The 16,794-nt window shown below is 42.4% G+C and overlaps 1 protein-coding gene across 1 annotated transcript in view; it reads right to left on the bottom strand.

Annotated features, from left to right (window-relative positions):
• BMERB1 (bMERB domain containing 1) overlaps positions 1 to 14,521 on the bottom strand; it is a 50,190-nt gene extending 35,669 nt beyond the window's left edge. Inside the window, exon 1 of the mRNA XM_027743992.2 lies at positions 14,323 to 14,521. Coding sequence (XP_027599793.1) covers positions 14,323 to 14,428 — 106 coding nt within the window. The 5' untranslated portion in view covers positions 14,429 to 14,521. The remainder of the gene's footprint in view (positions 1 to 14,322) is intronic.
• Positions 14,522 to 16,794: the final 2,273 nt, after the last annotated feature.

Below are 16,794 nucleotides of genomic sequence, written 5' to 3'. Positions count from 1 at the left end.
TTTGCAAAACAGCCTGTGGTACCTCACCCAACCATTTCTGTCGTGTATAAAGAAGGATTAAGTGGGTTTGAGTGGGATTTAAAGAAAAGCTGTCCATATAATTAGGTCTGCAGAGAATTATGACAGACTTAACAAAGTACTATAATTGAATTGTGCAGGAACGTTTTCCAGACTTCCTACTGTTATTTCCAATTTTAAATAAACTCTAGTTTGGGTATCAGTACCACATTCCTTGTTGTCAGATGCTCTGACAACAGGATTTTTCACACATTTGGCTGGTGACTTTAGGTGAGGCGTGAAAGCAATTTCTCCCAGACCACATTACATGTCAGTCTGAAACTAAGCAACCTAATTTGTCTTGCTGTAGCTGAAATAACAGAGTGACATTTTTCCACCTCTTTTTAGGAGATGTACCACCATGCATTTCATATCAGTGATTCTCCTGCTGACCTAACCAGATGGAAGGGTGCCCTCATTATCCCAGCAGGTCTAAAACCAGAAGCTTCTCCTAATATTCTGTTCTTCTGGTTTCTCTTCTCTCTCCCCCTACACACAGATAAACAAATAAATTAATCTCTCCATATGAGACAAATTAGCTGATTTTTCATGGTACTGTTTCAGCACTCAAGTAAGTGCTGCTTGCAGAAAAAACAGCGATTCATTTGTCTGTGAACATCCAGTCCCTACTACTGTCCAGCCTGCCTCTGCCTGACGTGGATTTTGGGAGGCAGCTTTGCTGCAGAGCTGAGTTTTCTCTGAGCCTGAGAACAGGGGCAGCAGCCCAAGGGCACTGCATCCAGCTGTGCTTCTGCTTCCTCCTGGCTCCGGAGAAGTAAATTGCTGTCCATCTTTCCATTTCAACGTGTACCTGCCAAATCCCTCCAAGGGGCAGAATAATGGCCGTGCCAGTTCCTCAGCCCTCCTCACCTGCCTGTTTTAGGGAAGATATAGGCCCCTATTTTGTTATGCTTTATTCATAAGCAGCTTAGACTTTAGGTTACCTTCTTGAACAAGCAGCTTTTCTTATCACAGTCATAGCTATACAACATATCACAGACTTAGAGAAGATTTTCTTAATTGCATACCCAGCCTGGAATGTGTCCCATTTAAAATGGTGCCCAGAGAAATTCTCAGTACCAAGGTTAAATGTGACCTCATACCCTCATATTTCATATGTGAACTCTCCCTGTTAGGCAAAAATCAACGTGTGTGATACAAATACTTGGTGCAAAGTTGGAGGTCTCCAACATGAGAAGTCAGCTTTCTTATGAGGCAGGTGTTAGAAAAAATTAATTTTGTTTCATCTGAGACAAGAATTTCATCTTGATGCATCTCCACATTACAGAGTTTAAGGTCAAGACTTTTGACATATGCTGAACATATACTTTACCAAGAATTAGCCACCACAAAACCAACAGATCAGACTCCTGTGTTTCTTGAGTGGAAATTCTCTATTTATGAATTAAACATAAGCCTAAAAAGAGCTGGAAACATATTTGTCATTCAGTGAAATATTGGGATGCCACCAGCATGAAATCTGTTGTTTTTAAAAAATGAATTAAGCTAAATTGCTTCCTTTTTTCTTTCTCTTTCCCCCTCAGGTAATCTTTCCTATTCAATTCTCTGGCTTTGCAATGAGATTTTCCTATTTCATTAGGTGTTTATATCTCTCCTGTTGCTATATGAAAACTTGCAAGCAGCAAAGAAAATAATATTGACTCTATTCAGGAATTGTTTTCAGATTGACTGAATAGACAAAACACACTCACTACAACCTCTCTCAGACTACTGCTCATAAAGTAAATTCTACAGGACTAAGTAAGGAATTAACCTTTTGTTTGCAATTTGAAGATCTGTTTACAAATTTTCATTTTTAGTGGGAGTTTATTTGTAAAATGAAAAATATAAGTTCCTTTTAATTATTCCTCAGAAGTCACTAAGCAATGCAGTAAACAGTTCATGCTATTTTATTTGCATCTGTTTGCACGTTTTTCAGCTCATTTGCAATATTGATTCATTTAGAAAGATGCACATCTCAAAACAACCATCTCCCATCCTGCCTGTTTCTTTATTTGAGTCACAAACACCCATCTTATCCCACCTAGCATCTGAGAGTGCCCTGGTTTTGCCCACAAAAATGTCATCACTATCCAGCCTTCTTGGAGAGCAAACAGAAAACTCCCTACTGTTAGCAGAAGAGAACTTTCCATAGTATCTAAAAACTGAAGAGAACCCTGATCATTTGCTCTAGTAGATGTAAAATGGTTTCTAGCTGGGATATTTTGCTTTTCTAGCACTCCAGAATAAGGAAGCCTGGGGAAATTATTAAAAGGATATTCCATGAGAAGGGATCCTGTTCCCTACTCCTTGTATATTTTACTCCTGCATGGCCTCCTTATAAACACACAAATGATTTGACTTCTAAGAAATGTCTCCCTTGTGCAGACTGAATGCAAACATGCTACAAGGACAATATTTTCTTTGGTGTAAATAACCTATATACATGGAGGACTCACAGAGGGAGACAGTGTTTTCTTGTTTACAACACAGTGCTGTAACACCTTCCAGCATGAAAATAGTTACATTAGATTTACTTTGTTGTGGCTAACCACATAGTTTTAAAACAATAAAATTAAGTGCTATGATTTTGTTCACTACAAGAATTTTTTACAATGGTATTTTATATCCAGACTATTCTACATAAAAGATGAACTCAATAAAATTTCTTAAACATTACTCAGGGGAAAAAACTCACATCAGCAATTATGAAATGACTGCAACAAAATAAAACTAGGAAGATGCTCAAAAAAATGCTTTGCCTGGCCAAGATTGATGTTGGAAGAGCTCTTGTACATGCTCTTTGGTTTTGATAGGGAATTAGCCTGAATTTTCAGCAGCCTTGCAGTGTATCTCTGCTGAACAGACACGACAGACTACACAAGTTAAGAGGTTTTTTTATGCCTTAGGTGTGGTCTTCCAGTCCTCAAATCACTGCAGTTCTGCAAACACAAACCCTAGAGCAGGATTGCTGTGGATTGAGTCACAGCCATATTTTTTCCTTTGAATGAACATAGGAGATGAGGCAGAAAGCTGCAGTAAAGACAGGAGGAATCAAGGAGTGGATGAATTAAGCTCAGTCATTCATTCCAGCACACCGTGCCTGTATATCAAAGTCAAGAATTGAATGTAGAGGAAAATGTTGCTGGAACCAGTACAAGAGCTGGCACCCATCCTGATCAGATCCCCACGGCAGCATATGGAAATAATTTCATAAAATGTAGCCAAACCTTGAAATAGGTCTTAATATTCCCCTCCTCCCCCAATTACTGTCCTAGTACCACTAGTACATCCCTACTGAAGAGTTTTTTCACTTTCTCAATAAAGAAATAAAAAGCACCATGCTGGTCCCTCACTGCCTCCAGGTACCTCAGTGCTCCTCACACCACAAGCACCAGTCATTTGGCCTGGCTCTAGTGACCTCCAGTGCCTCAGAGAGAGAAAATAAAATCCAGAAATCAAACTGCATTAGTTACCTATTTCTAAAGGTCTGATTTGTGAGAACAAAGTAGCTCTCTGACTACCTTAAATCTAGAGACAGGAGTTGCTAGTCCCAAAGCTACCTCTTGGTACCTGCTCCTTAATGCCTTCACACTAGGGTGGGGGGAATGCAGGACAGAGCAGACACAGGAATGGACCAAGTGCTTAAAATAACATTTCACATTTCAAATTAAATCTGTATGAGATCAAAACTTGGTTTACATTCAAATAAACCATGATGCTGACAATGTAGTTACTACTGGTTTTCCATATTCCTTTCACCTTTTCCCATCATGTTACGACTCGAAAATACAACTTTCTGCACTTCAAACAGCAGTTTGTCCTTCAGAGAACAGGGAGAATATGGAGCTGTATGCAGCCTGGTGGGAAAGTCTGCACAGTGTGTGTGATCTGACAGCTGTTTCTATGAAAAAATGGATCCAAAGCAAGACCCAAAAAAATGAGGGAAAATTGCATTTCAAGGTCTGACCCAAAGCCCTTATTGTCAGTTTTATTCAGTGCCACTGGGTTAGACCTTTATCTGAAAGGAGCTATTTTAGTCTGGCTCAGGAAGACTGCCAGGAGTCAGGAAGACTCAGGAAGGGGTTTCTGTGCCCAACCCTGCCACAACCCTGCATGAGACTGAGTGCTACCAGAAGGCTGTAAATAGAAGCTGGTACAGCCGTTCATGCTTCATCATTTCATTTTACGTCACAGAGATTTAAAAAGCAATATTAAGAAACACACGTTACTTGTTCATTTACTTCTGTCATTTTGCTCAGTGGTCAAAGGAAACAGCCCATGGATTTCCATTTTATTCCTCACCAGTCATATTCTGATCCTGCAAGCCTAACAAAAAGCTTCAGTATTTACATTACAAATGCTGTAACAGTGCCAGCCACAGCTAATGTTCAGTTTTTAAAATCTTATTTAATTTGGTATTTTTTAGAGGTTTTTTTATATCTTCATGATTTTTTTTTAATTCAGAACAAAAAGTCAATAAAATGTCCAGTCTCAAAGAGTCTTGAAAAACCTCTTTATGAATGTATATATAGTTTTATGCTTTCCCCTATGAGCATCAATTGATAAAGAGCAGCATATGTTGCCAGTGAAATAATAGGAGAATGGTCACTGACATTTCTAGATTTCACATCTTCACAACACTCTCCTTTGGAATTATCCAACTGCATACCAGAAGGCTTGTTTCTCTGTCTCTCCCCACTCTGTGATGTGATTCTCTAATAACACAGTTTTCTAACAGTGATCTAAACATCTTACCAGCAGCTGGTATATAATTTTAGGCAACCTTAAAACCATAATTATTATAGACATATGAGTCCAATCCAGTAAAGAACAAAGTGATACTGGTATGGAGAATTGCTTCAGACAGTAAAGAAACTGGTTCATATAACAGATTCCCACTCCAGCAAGTAATTAAATACTGAGAAGATGCTCCTCAGAAGCCAAGGAAAAAAGGTGTTTCATGTTTGATAGAATCACAGAATCATAGAATCAACCAGGTTGAAAAAGACCCCTGAGATCATCCAGCCCAACCCTTGACCCACACCGCCATGGTTACCAGACAATGGCATCAAGTGCCACATCCAGTCTCATCTTAAAAACCTCCATGGACAGTGAATCCATCACCTCCCCAGGCAGCCCATTCCAATATCTGATTACTCTCTCTGTAAAACATTTCTTCCTAATATCCAACCTAAACCTCCCCAGGCAGAGCTTCAGACCGTAGTGATAGGACTAGTAATTTCCCAGAGGGATGAATGTTGCTATTCCTAAGGCCATGGGCATACAATGTGTGCAATCTGACAGCAGAGTGGAAGGTGAGGCAGCAGAGAACCGTACTGGGATCTTGTTCTTCAGTATGAGGCACACAGCACTTTCAGGGAGCCACAGGCAAAAGCTATGTCCTTCCTTAAGGATCAAATTGCCAGAGCCAGTGGAGCCAAAACCAGCCGGTTCTTTCTTAGTGAACTCTCAGGTGAAACAGCACAGGGCTCCATCTCTTCAACTCACACAAATGATGACAGCTGCCAAACAAATGTGTTTTCTATTTGTCTTTCATCTGTGGATGTGGAGTCATTCTCTAGCACCCTGTTTTCACTGAGTTAATTGCTTTTGCATACTTACTTTTGATTTAGTTTTTTAAATATGCTAATATTTTCTTCCTCACAACTGGCATTGGGCAGCTGTGAGGCTGAGCTGACTGAGGTCTCAGAAGTGAAGAACTGAAGGCAGTTCAGCAGTCTTACCTACATCTGAGACAGATAGCTGGCTGTCACATTCTCTTCACATAAGAAAAAGGAAGAAATTCTGTAATTGCAGAATGTTTCACACCTTACCAAGGCAGAGACAAATGAATCTTGATTTTACTGGCTTTTAAAACACCATGGCTGTGCCCTTCAACTATCACATCCCACATACTCTATCTATGCCACAGACAAGTAGCAGCCTGAAGGAAAATGTGTGCCTGTCTGCCAAACTGCAGTAACTTCAGTCCCCTCCCAGGCACAGTGCCCAGAGGAAGTTGTATGGGAATCCATGGTAGAAGATGAGAGAGAAACTACAGATTGGATAAGGAAAGCGGGGGCACAAATGCACAACTGAATTTCTGTGCCTTTCTCTTCTGTCAAACGGGATAATTTGAGGAACAGCCACTCACCGTGGGGGCTCCAATGTATTACCTCATGATTCACTGCTCAGAGACAAGGAGATTGAAGTGCCATTACCCCTGCCAGTGCCAACAGTTCTCCAGGGAATTGCTGCTGGCCAAAGGACAGGAAAAGTGAGGAGTGAGAGCAGAGAGCAAACTCATGGGGCAGCCTGATTCAGGTGCCTGGGAGAGTCCTCATGGAACTGACAGCCCACAGATCCCCTCTCCAGAGTTTCCTATAGAGAATCAAGGTGAACAGGGCTCCAGGAGATGAAGGCACAGAGCCCAGTCCAGTTCTGTTTTCACTGAAATCAGAGAGGAAATTTCCACTGATTTCAATGAAGTCAGGACTGTCTTTTGTATGAGTAATCAAGAAAGTGTCAGTCAGGCTTCTCTGTCCTTTCCCAGGGAGATCAGGTCACTGTCTTGTTCTTTTGGGTTCAACACCATTATTCTAAAACTTACTGTACTGAAAGGGCATTAGTGGTAGAACAGCTGTTGATTCATTTTTTTGGTTTTGTAGTTGTTTTCTCCAAAAGATGAACAAAATCATTAAACCACTTCACACTGAGATGTTTTGTTCCAATTTTATCAGTATATGAAAAAACTCAAATATGTCTGTAAAAAAACCTCTGAAAACCCTAATCTATAAAGGTTTAGGTGGTGGAAGGGCTCAGGGCAATAAAAAGATCCTTAAACACTGCTGATATTCTTACTATAACAAATTACCTCTTGCATTTTGGTAGTGTTTGCAATCATTAGGCTTTTGCAATGAGCAGCTTGACTCACTGAAAATCATTCATCCTCATCCAGTGACAAATTATTTCCTCAAATATTGTGCCCTTTATGAGCTGACAAAATGTTGATAATTCATGTTTCATTGCTGATCCTGAAGGGCAACTAACATAATTATCCAAGGGTGCTCCTCCTGATTTCTCATAGTTTGCCCTCCAAGCATACATTTTTCATCTCTGAGTTTTGAATGCATCTATACTATGCCTTTTATATAGTCAGACAGCAGAACATGCATCATGGAAATAAATGAGCACTATTTATTGAGTCTCTGGGTCTATTTTACTAAGTAAGACTTTTATGAAAATGGAACGTATTCAGCTACAGAGCAAAAGCCCTCTGGGAATCAGGATTAGGGAGTGCTGGGTACCAACCTTCCTTGTGCTCAATAACTACAAGAAAACTCTGGAAACTTCACACATGATACCCAGTATTTTCCAGTGCATGCCCAATCCCAAAAGGAAGTTTTTATTCCTGTTTTATAATGCACTCTTGAGGCAGACATACACACATTCTCACAAGTGGTTTCTCTGATGAAAACATGCCATGCAACTAAGAGATCAGTTATCAAACATAGTCAAAAAAATTACACAGACTGAGTCCATAATCCCACAGGCAACCAGCAGCAAGGATGATTTATGTAGTTCAAAGTGTCCTACTTTCCAGATCTAAAGCTTTTTTTCTGTAAAATATGTTTAAAGGAAATGAGAAAGCTCATGAGCAACACTCTCAAATATGACACTTTAGCTCCATCTATAACTCTTCCAACGATTATTGGTTGGCATAGGTTTGACTACAAACCCTGCATTGCATATTAAGTGTTCAATTCCTGCTTGGTACACCCAGTTGGACACAGAGTCTTTGGAAGTCATTAACCCTCAGATTTACAAGTATTTCAGCTGAGAGAAATGTCTTTGCTGAGATATGTGAGTACATGTGCAGCAGTAAGACCTTGTTCCATAATAACTAACACGTTTTTGCAAGGCAGCCCCTATTCAGAATAACACAGAATGGGTAACATTGGAAGAGACCACAGCGGGGCATCTGGTCCCACCTCCCTGCTTCAGCAGGTCATCCCAGAACACACGGCACAGGACTGTGTCCAGGTGGTTCTGGAACATCTCCAGTGAGGGAGACTCCACACCCTCTCTGGTCAGTCTGTTCCAGTGCTCGGTCACTGCACAGGAAAGTTCTTGAGAAACCCACATGAAGTATCACCTGGGAGAAGCTACTTTAAGAGTCACAATTCCTCTCATTGCTGATCAACATTTTAGCAGGATTGCACTCTGAGGCACTAAAATATTTCCAGTTATCCCTTTTCCTTCTTCCTCTGTCTCAGCAGCTGCCTGGAGCAACCAGCTGTGGGAGGAGGAATTAGAAAATGAGACAATGTGTAGATAGTATAAACTGGATTAGTCCCACTCTGTAAATCATCCTCTGGGCTCTTTGTGAAGTAAACCAAAACCAAGATACACCCTTCCTTGATGAGTTACAGGGGATGCAGCAGTGACCTGGTGGAGATTATTAAGTGGTTTGGTTTGGTTTTAAGAAATATTTTGCAGGAGAAGGATCAGGATGTAGTACATGTAAACGTGGATAAGCAACGAAAATGCATATACATTGTACGTACAGTCTGCCAGCCAAAATCACCAATGACTTATAAAAACACTAAAGCTGTGTAGGAGAATTTTAGAGCCATCTGACTGCCATCAAAGCAGCTGAGTTTTACAACTGTTTTATAGAAAATACCCTCAATCCTTTCTAGAAACCTTTTCTGATTTTCAGTGTGGGAGTTCTGTCTTGGTTCCACAGATCAGAGACAGGCTGCTTTTCCTCCTGAAGTACAATATAAATATGTTAACATTAAAAATGATGAACAAGGAGAAAATCTAGAACTGGCACCATCCTTTGAATCAGTTGTCTTTGTTGATTACAATACTTTGTCAAATATTTTCTAAAAAGGTCTAGTGTAGACTATTAATGTTTTATTGTCACTTTGATTTTTTTGGTCACTCTCTTTTCAAAATTTTTATACAGCTGGTTTTTTGTTGGTTTGTTTTTTTTTTTAAGTGGAGACATGGAAAGAATATTAATTACATTCTCTGTTTGAAGCCCGTGTTCAGTCCTTCATAAAACCAGCAGTCTTGCTGTTTCTATAAAAAGAAGCATAAGTGTGTATATTCTTCTGTTAGCCTCTTTCCCACCTATTTAATAGATGGCCTGAATAAACCTAATCTGTTTGTCTCCTTTATTGCCTGTAACAGATACAATTCACAGTTATGGGGAATTTACAACAACAGAAGGGCATCACTGTGAAGGAATAGCAGTGGTAGTTGGGCTACATGAATTCTCTTTGTGCCTGTGAAACTTTCTTTTCTCCATTTTCTTTTTTTTTTTTAATTAGAGTGGAAACATGATGACACTGGGGAACAGTATTACAAGAGCATGGTAGGCAGGGTCACACTGCATTTCTGACTGCCTGGAGAGGAGTAAAGGAACAAAGTTTTTATGCAAAGTACCAATGTGGGTTTGTGGATGTCTGTGCAATATGTGGGGTCTTATGGAAGAAGGCCCAAAGGTGTATGTTTGAATATTTAACTATCAGATGATAGAAACAGCTCTAATGGATTCCTGTCTGGATTTAACTGTGGGTGGTGCAGAGTAAACTTCAGCCCCTTGTCAGTCCCAAATTGTGAGTCCTCCCTCATGCTGAGAACTCCTGAATTCCCAGCATTGCTCTGTAGTTTCTGACTTGGCAGCCCCAAGCACCACTGCAGCTTTCTAACCACACTTCCTGCCCTCTCTTGTGAGACAACACGAGCCACCTTTCACTCTTGTGAAGCAATACAGGAGCAAGAAAATGAGGACATTTGGCTGTGCCCCACACCATGGACCAAGGCTGTCTCCACCTTTGCCAGAGTCTAAGATCTGCTTTTCTGCAATCACTTGGGACCAACCCCTCATGAACACACAGGAGTGCACTGATGTCTCACAGGAACCAACACACTATCCAGTCTGTCAGTACACAGAGAGCTATTAAATCTCCAACATTTATAAAGCTGACACAAAGATTCAAGAATAAATTGGCATTTACCTGCTTTTTGACTAATACATAGAGGCATATGATTAATACAAACCCATCCTAACTACTCATCAGGGATCAGAATGACAGATAGATGTCACACGACACCAGCTGTACAGCCTTTACTGTGCAAGACAAACGTGTTTCTCTCTTGCTACTTGATTGATTTTTTAATGTTGCAACAGAAATTTTTCAAATTATTATAAAATGTTATTAAGTAACATTAACACATCATGAGCTAGATCCTGTTCTAAGAAGCAGCCATTCTCTTCTGTTAATGAAATCAGGCCTTAAAAGTCACACAAGCAGTTTCCACCGGATTAGATAAAGCAAGTAGCTATTAACCAGGGTATGGATGTCTTTTCTTCATTCTTTGGTCACCAAAGAGAACAGATGACCAGGCTACATGACCACTATCTGTGTTATTGCTATCTATTATCTATGGGGTTTTTTTAGCTTTTCAAGCTTCTGCAAGCTGAAAGACCATCACTGTGCATAGCAGCACTTCTAAAATGAGTCTTGAACGAAAAATGTTTCAGATAGAGATGTCACCCACCTTCCCGTGGTGCCAAGAAATGTAAATGCAAAATATTAAATAGTGCATGTTTTTAGTGCTCAGCAGCAGAGCATATAAATATATATGAGTCTCTTTCTGGCTAATAAGCTTAGAAAGATTTTCAAGATAAACCAACTGAATATGGTGAAATAAGTTTTCACATGTGTCAGCCCAGGATCTCTGTGACCCTGGGATTGGCACTATCTTGCTGCTCTTGGAATAAATCAGAGTGATCTCAGAACTAGATTCAGCCCACTGGTGCTGTTCTGGAGTGACCTGCCATCTCACAGTTCCTTGCCTGGACATAATCTGTGGCACAATGCTCACAGCATGAAGGGAGAGCAAGTAAAGCTGGTTGCAAAGGCTTCCTGCTGCTACTGAGTCTCATGCTGGGAATCTCCAGCTTCTTCAGTGCTGGGCTGTAATAGGGGCCCCTTTCCCTGTTCTCCACTTCATATTCAAGAACAGTTGAAAAGGTGGATCTCTGCACTACAGGAGTGTGGCAGCTTACCTCCAATGCTGAGTTACCATTCAGATGAAACAATAAACATAACCTTTGCAGTTTTCTGACATTTCTGCTTCCTTACATTGACTGAAGCTGCAGCATTCTCGGTGAATTTTGCATTTAGCTCCAGACCTCATACAGACTGAGAGGGGACAGAAAAGCTCAGCAGAAATGTATCTAAGAAGTGCAGTGTTCAAAAGGATGGTGAAACACTGCTTTGTTTCTTTGTGGCTACTTCCCTGATGTGGTGTGCAGTTATTTAATCAGGGCATTATGAGTCCCTGCCAACGGCAAGACAGATGATTGTAAATGAAGCTGTGCACTTAGTAATGAGGACTGACCAAAACACTTTAGTGCTCTGCTTCAGAGCAGACTCCCCAAGACTATATTGTAAAAATCATTACTGAGAAGGCTGTAACCACGTTATTATTATACAAGCCTGACATTTATAAGCTTGTCTTTTACATGCTTGCACTAGAAAATGCAGGAGTTGCTCTGTCCATGCTAACCATCCTCTCCAATGTTCTCTAGTCCTCTCAAATTCCCTCCTGTATGTGAAGAGAAAGGCTGTCAAAGAGACACCTTGAAACAATCTAGTTTGTATTTTGCTTGCAAACCCACTGGAGATCATGACACCCTCAGGTTGCAGGGCATCAGATCCTCAGGTACTGTGAACCAGCTTAACTCCACCAACAATCTGGCTGAAAGAGGCCATTGTAGAGTAGAAATGTGCATGATGTCACATTTCATTGCTCTGAAGTAACTCATCTTCGGTTATAACCAATAACCAGCAATGCTTTCAGTACCATGGAGAGAGAAGTTAGCACAGAGCTCCTTTTCCATCCAACAAATTAAAGAGAAACTACCTAACTTTCATGACATTCTGTCTGTAATGGACATAATCAGGAAGTACATTCTCCTGTGATATGGCTGCACTCACATCACAAGGCACTGACCAGGACACAGCCCTCTCTTGTGCAGGGTTGTACAGATACACAAGGTCTGCCTCCAAAGAGACCCTGATTTAATACAACAAATCATCAGAGTAAAAATGGTCAGTGCATATGCATTAGTGGGCTTCTGCTTTTGTTAATACTATTACTGAGCATTTAATATTTAAAACAATACGCAAATACCAAAGGCTAATTGTTGACACCAATAAAAAAGGAGATGATGGTTTTTCAGCTTCTTCACAGACCTTCTGGAGACTACTGTCATTATGCCATGCAATTTAGGATGGCTGTAAGGAAGCATTACAGTAAATAGTAAGAGCTATTTATTTTTAATCAATGCAAAAGTGTGACCAGAAGTCAGTGTTAGTATTCAAACAGGAAAGATATGCAGAAACCATTGAAACCAGCTACTATAAATAGCATTTTCCACAGTATTTTAAGAAAGCTGACATCTATGAGCAAACAAAAGAGATAAATTATTCAAACATATAATACAATAATTTTATGCTTTTCAAAGAACAGATCATGGCCTCCAGATTAATTCCTATTCTATATCTAAATTTTTATACACAGAGATATATTCTCATTAAACAGAATCTAGTGTGTAGAAGGGCAGCTCAGTAGCAGAGCCAGGGTGCAGACACCTGGACACTGGGTCCTAGTCCTGCCAACAGCCCATTCTGGTGCCGGGTCAAGCTGCGATTTGGGTGGCAGCTCAATGCTGAGCACATATTTTCGAGCAGATCGGGTCTCCCACTCAGCCTGTGCATTGCCCTCTGCCAAACAGATGATCTTTTGTCCAAAGCTTGCAAGACATAACCCTTCTGTCACCTCAGCCTACCAGATTTTGTTATTATTATTATTACAAGTGCTGCACTGCACTCAGCTCCTGAGTGCTGGAACAGAACCAGACATAGTTATGAGAACAAGAAAAGCACATCTGTATCATGCCAGAGCACCTGCAAAACTGTTGCATGTGTCTGACTCAACCAACTCAGTTAACAGTGATTTCAGTCTCCAATTCCATTTTAGAAAGTGTGGAGTTTCTCAGTCCTGAACCTATGCCAGGCACTGCAACAAAACCAACACTGCAACTGAAGCATCGGAGTGGGAGAGTTACACCCTGTCATCAGTATAGGGCAGACAATGACATATGCATGGAAAACTGAAGCCAGAGGTGAAGTATCATTCCAGAAAACAGCAGTATCTGAAAAGTGAACATGGCAGAAGCACTGGCTAAAATCTGCTCCCAAGGTGCTGCAAAGCCATGAGATGTTAAAAGCATCCAGGTGAGACTTCACAATGCACAGAAAAAGACGGGTGGGGAATCAAGAATATCAGCAACCCCGGTATCAGCCAAGCTGAAGGTGTCACAACAGATAACGCACAAAGCTTTTTTTCCCTGTGACCTAATCAAACACTTGATGAAACTTAGAAAATATTTTTCTTAATACTAGTACACAGATTTTTGTGACAATCTTATCAACATTTTTTGCCTCAGTGGTTATCTGGAAAATTAGAAGGGGTTTACAGGCTTATTAGGTTGTATAGAAGATAGTTCTGTCAATAAAAGAATAACAGCTGCTATCTCAGAGACAACAAGGTCCCATGGATAACCCGAATTGGCAGCTATGTGTCTTTTTAACTACTCTTTTCATCGGCACTTGGGAAAGGTTATGTCAGTTGCTGCTTTCTGCAAAATTATGATTTCAAGAAAGCTCTTCCAGCACAGAACATTTGTTGAGCTCATAAATACAGTGTAGCCACCGAAGGCGTGAACTGTGTTATATTGCTGTACCGTCCGCCTGAGATAACAAGAGGGAATATCGCAGTTGCTGTCCGTGCTTCTCAAATGTGAAAGACATTAAAGACCAGCAATATTCATGAAAAGCCATATATTAAATCCCACCTAAACAACGGGGGAGAGCAAACGTCCCGGTCATCCTTCCTCGGCCGCCCGCTCACCGCTTCACTTTGCGGAGCGAGCGAACAACCGGTGTCGCAAGGAAGGGCTGGAGCGCCCGGGGCTGCACCGCGGCTCAGCCCTGACCCTCCGACAGCTGTTTGTCTCCGACACAGCTCCCTCGGGAAGCACCAGAGGGCAAAACGGTCACACAAACCTTCCTCCCCGAGAAGCCCGAGGCGGCTTCGCCCCGCAAACAGCAGCCGGACCCGGCGCCGGGAGCACCGCACCGCCCGGTCGGACCCGCACCCGCGGCCCCCACTCACTTCTGCCCAGCGCCTCCGCCTTCCACTCCGTCTCCTCCACTGCCCCGTAGCGCCTCATGGGTCTCTCGGCCTCCGCGCTGGCCGAGATGGATCTCCGGAGCTCCATGGCCGTGCGGGGCTCGGCGCTCGCTCGGTCCGTGCGCGGGGCTCGGCGCTCCCTGCGCGGAGCGGGGCCCGCGGGCGGGGGCGGGAGGGGCTCCGCGCACATGCTCAGTGTGCGGGGCTGGGCGGGGGAGCGGGGACACGGCGCCGAGCGCCGCCAGCCCGCACATGCTGCACCCCCGCCCCGCCCTCCTGCCCGCCCGGGGGACGCGCGACCCCCGCAGTGGCGCTGCCGTCGGCTCGGAGCCCACGGGGGGCTGGGTTTGACCGTGCCCATCCCTGTCCCTGCGGTGCGCGCTCCCATTCCACAGCCGAACCGCTCGGGAAGGCGAGAGTTCGGAAATGCGCTCGCTTCCAGGGCACGGGAGGACTGTCCATCTTGTGGCCGGTGCAGCACTGAGCGCATCTTCTGGCCTGAGCCGCTGGGGAATAATGGTAAAATCCACAGCCACTCATGGCTTTCGTAGTCTAACACCACATCTCAGGTTGCTGTGCGTGCAGCCTTTGGCTTTCCTGAAGGTCCTGCACTGAATGGAATGACACTCATTCCAGCATCGTGTTCCTGAAAGCCAGAGGACAGCACTCAAACGAGTTATGAGGTTTCGTATTTCTCACAACCATTTGTATTTTTCATAACCATTTGTATTTTTCATAAGCATGCATCTTTGCTGCTTAGAGGAGAAGGCAATGACTTTGCAGGAAGCACAAGTGTGGTGATAACTATTGTCCTTATTAATTTTTTTTCTTTTATTGTAGAGAAGCTTGTATGGATAAAATCCCTGAACCGCATTTAACAGTTGGAAAGTACCTTTACCGATGAGATCCCATTGCACTTTACTGTGAGTGCTATCATTTCTGACATAAAGACAATGATGCAGGAGTTAGGGCAGGTTGGCCAGTGCCCCGGCAAATCACGGGTTTAGCACTCTTTGTCTGATTTATAAAGAATCATGGAGTACTGGTAATGCTGAACACATACTGGGTGAACACTGGGAAAGCTTGTTTGTTTGTCACCTACCTCTGCCTGCAAACCTTTTCTTGTCCTTCAATCATCAACACTTCAGAAGTACTACCTCTGCATTCAGTGATGTACTTACCAATTGGACTGACACACTTTGATGCGACTGCATGAACAATTTTGTTTGGGGAGTGCTTCACATGTTGGAGGAGAGAAAACCTCCACATTGCTTTTAAAATTGTAACTGAAAAATTCTCTGTTTTTCTTTCTGAGAATTGGAATTAGCTAGCAAAGTGGGTTGGACAATGTTTTAGGAGGTCTTCAGGTCTTTTTCTCTGTCAGCTGTGCTCCCCAGAGTTGTGCCATGGTTTTAGCACAAGACATGCTGGAACAGCTCTTGTTGTCTGTGCAGTGCTCCATCCTCGCTGGGTTTGGCCTTTAGAGACAGAGCCCAAACAGAGCTGTGAGTCAAGCAGAAAACTGGTGGCAGCACTGCACAGCTGATTTTGGGTGACAGCGCAGCTGCCTGCTGGGGTGGGCTGGACTGACTCACTGGCAGAAGTGTGGGAGGAATAGGAGTCCATCTGGGATCTGGATAAGAGTGGGACTAAGGGAGACAGGCTGATCAGGGAGAAGGGCCAATTTTTGGTGGATCTTAACTTCAATCCATCCTTTCAAGTTTTTTAGGTTATTACAATCCAAGTACATTGTTTAGAAGATGGAGGAATGATCCTAGAAAAGGCTGAATATTTTAAGCTCTGTTTTTGTTAGTATGGGCGAAAAACACCCACTAGCTAGAAACTTGGATGAACAGAGTTTGCTTATGTAAAGCAAAGAATGTATAAGGTGATTTATAGTAATTAGGAAGTTATCACCTGCCCACTTCAAAAAGTCACAAAATCCAGTAAGGGCCCAGTTCTGCAGACTGCTACACATAAGAGCAGGTATGTGGAAGCTGTCCTGCTTTTCTTTTGCACAAAAGTTTTTGCCAGACTAGGGCCTCAGTATGTATCAATTATTTTGTTAATGTTGTAAGATTAGCATTTTTTGTGACTGTGACTCTGGAGCATTGTTACTGCTGCATTTGCAAGCGGAATTAAATTTCTCCTCTACTGATGAGGTCCTTCAGTGCACCTCAGCAAAATAAATGCATTCCTTTACTCACAAAGGCTGGTTTTCTTCTGCTGAAAGCACTGTTAGGGAAGAAAATATAAAAATTCAGGTCTCTTCTCACTGCTCTCCCATAAGATTATGCCTGGTAGAAAAACAGAGGTGCACTTTGCTCTTGCAGTAATTTCCCCTGACGGTTTTAGTTCCCATTTCTCACTAAGCCCTGCCACCAGGAGCTATAGCTGGGCGGCAGCAGCTGGCAAATCCACTCTCCTGCCTCTTGCTCTTTGGCCTCCATCAGA

The sequence above is a fragment of the Pipra filicauda genome, unplaced genomic scaffold (assembly GCF_003945595.2).
Source record: "Pipra filicauda isolate LSUMZ 115617 unplaced genomic scaffold, ASM394559v2 scaffold127_size2900866_pilon, whole genome shotgun sequence".
Lineage (NCBI taxonomy): Eukaryota > Metazoa > Chordata > Aves > Passeriformes > Pipridae > Pipra > Pipra filicauda.
The sequence above is the reverse complement of the archived record's forward strand: the minus strand, read 5'-3'. Positions and strand labels throughout refer to the sequence as shown.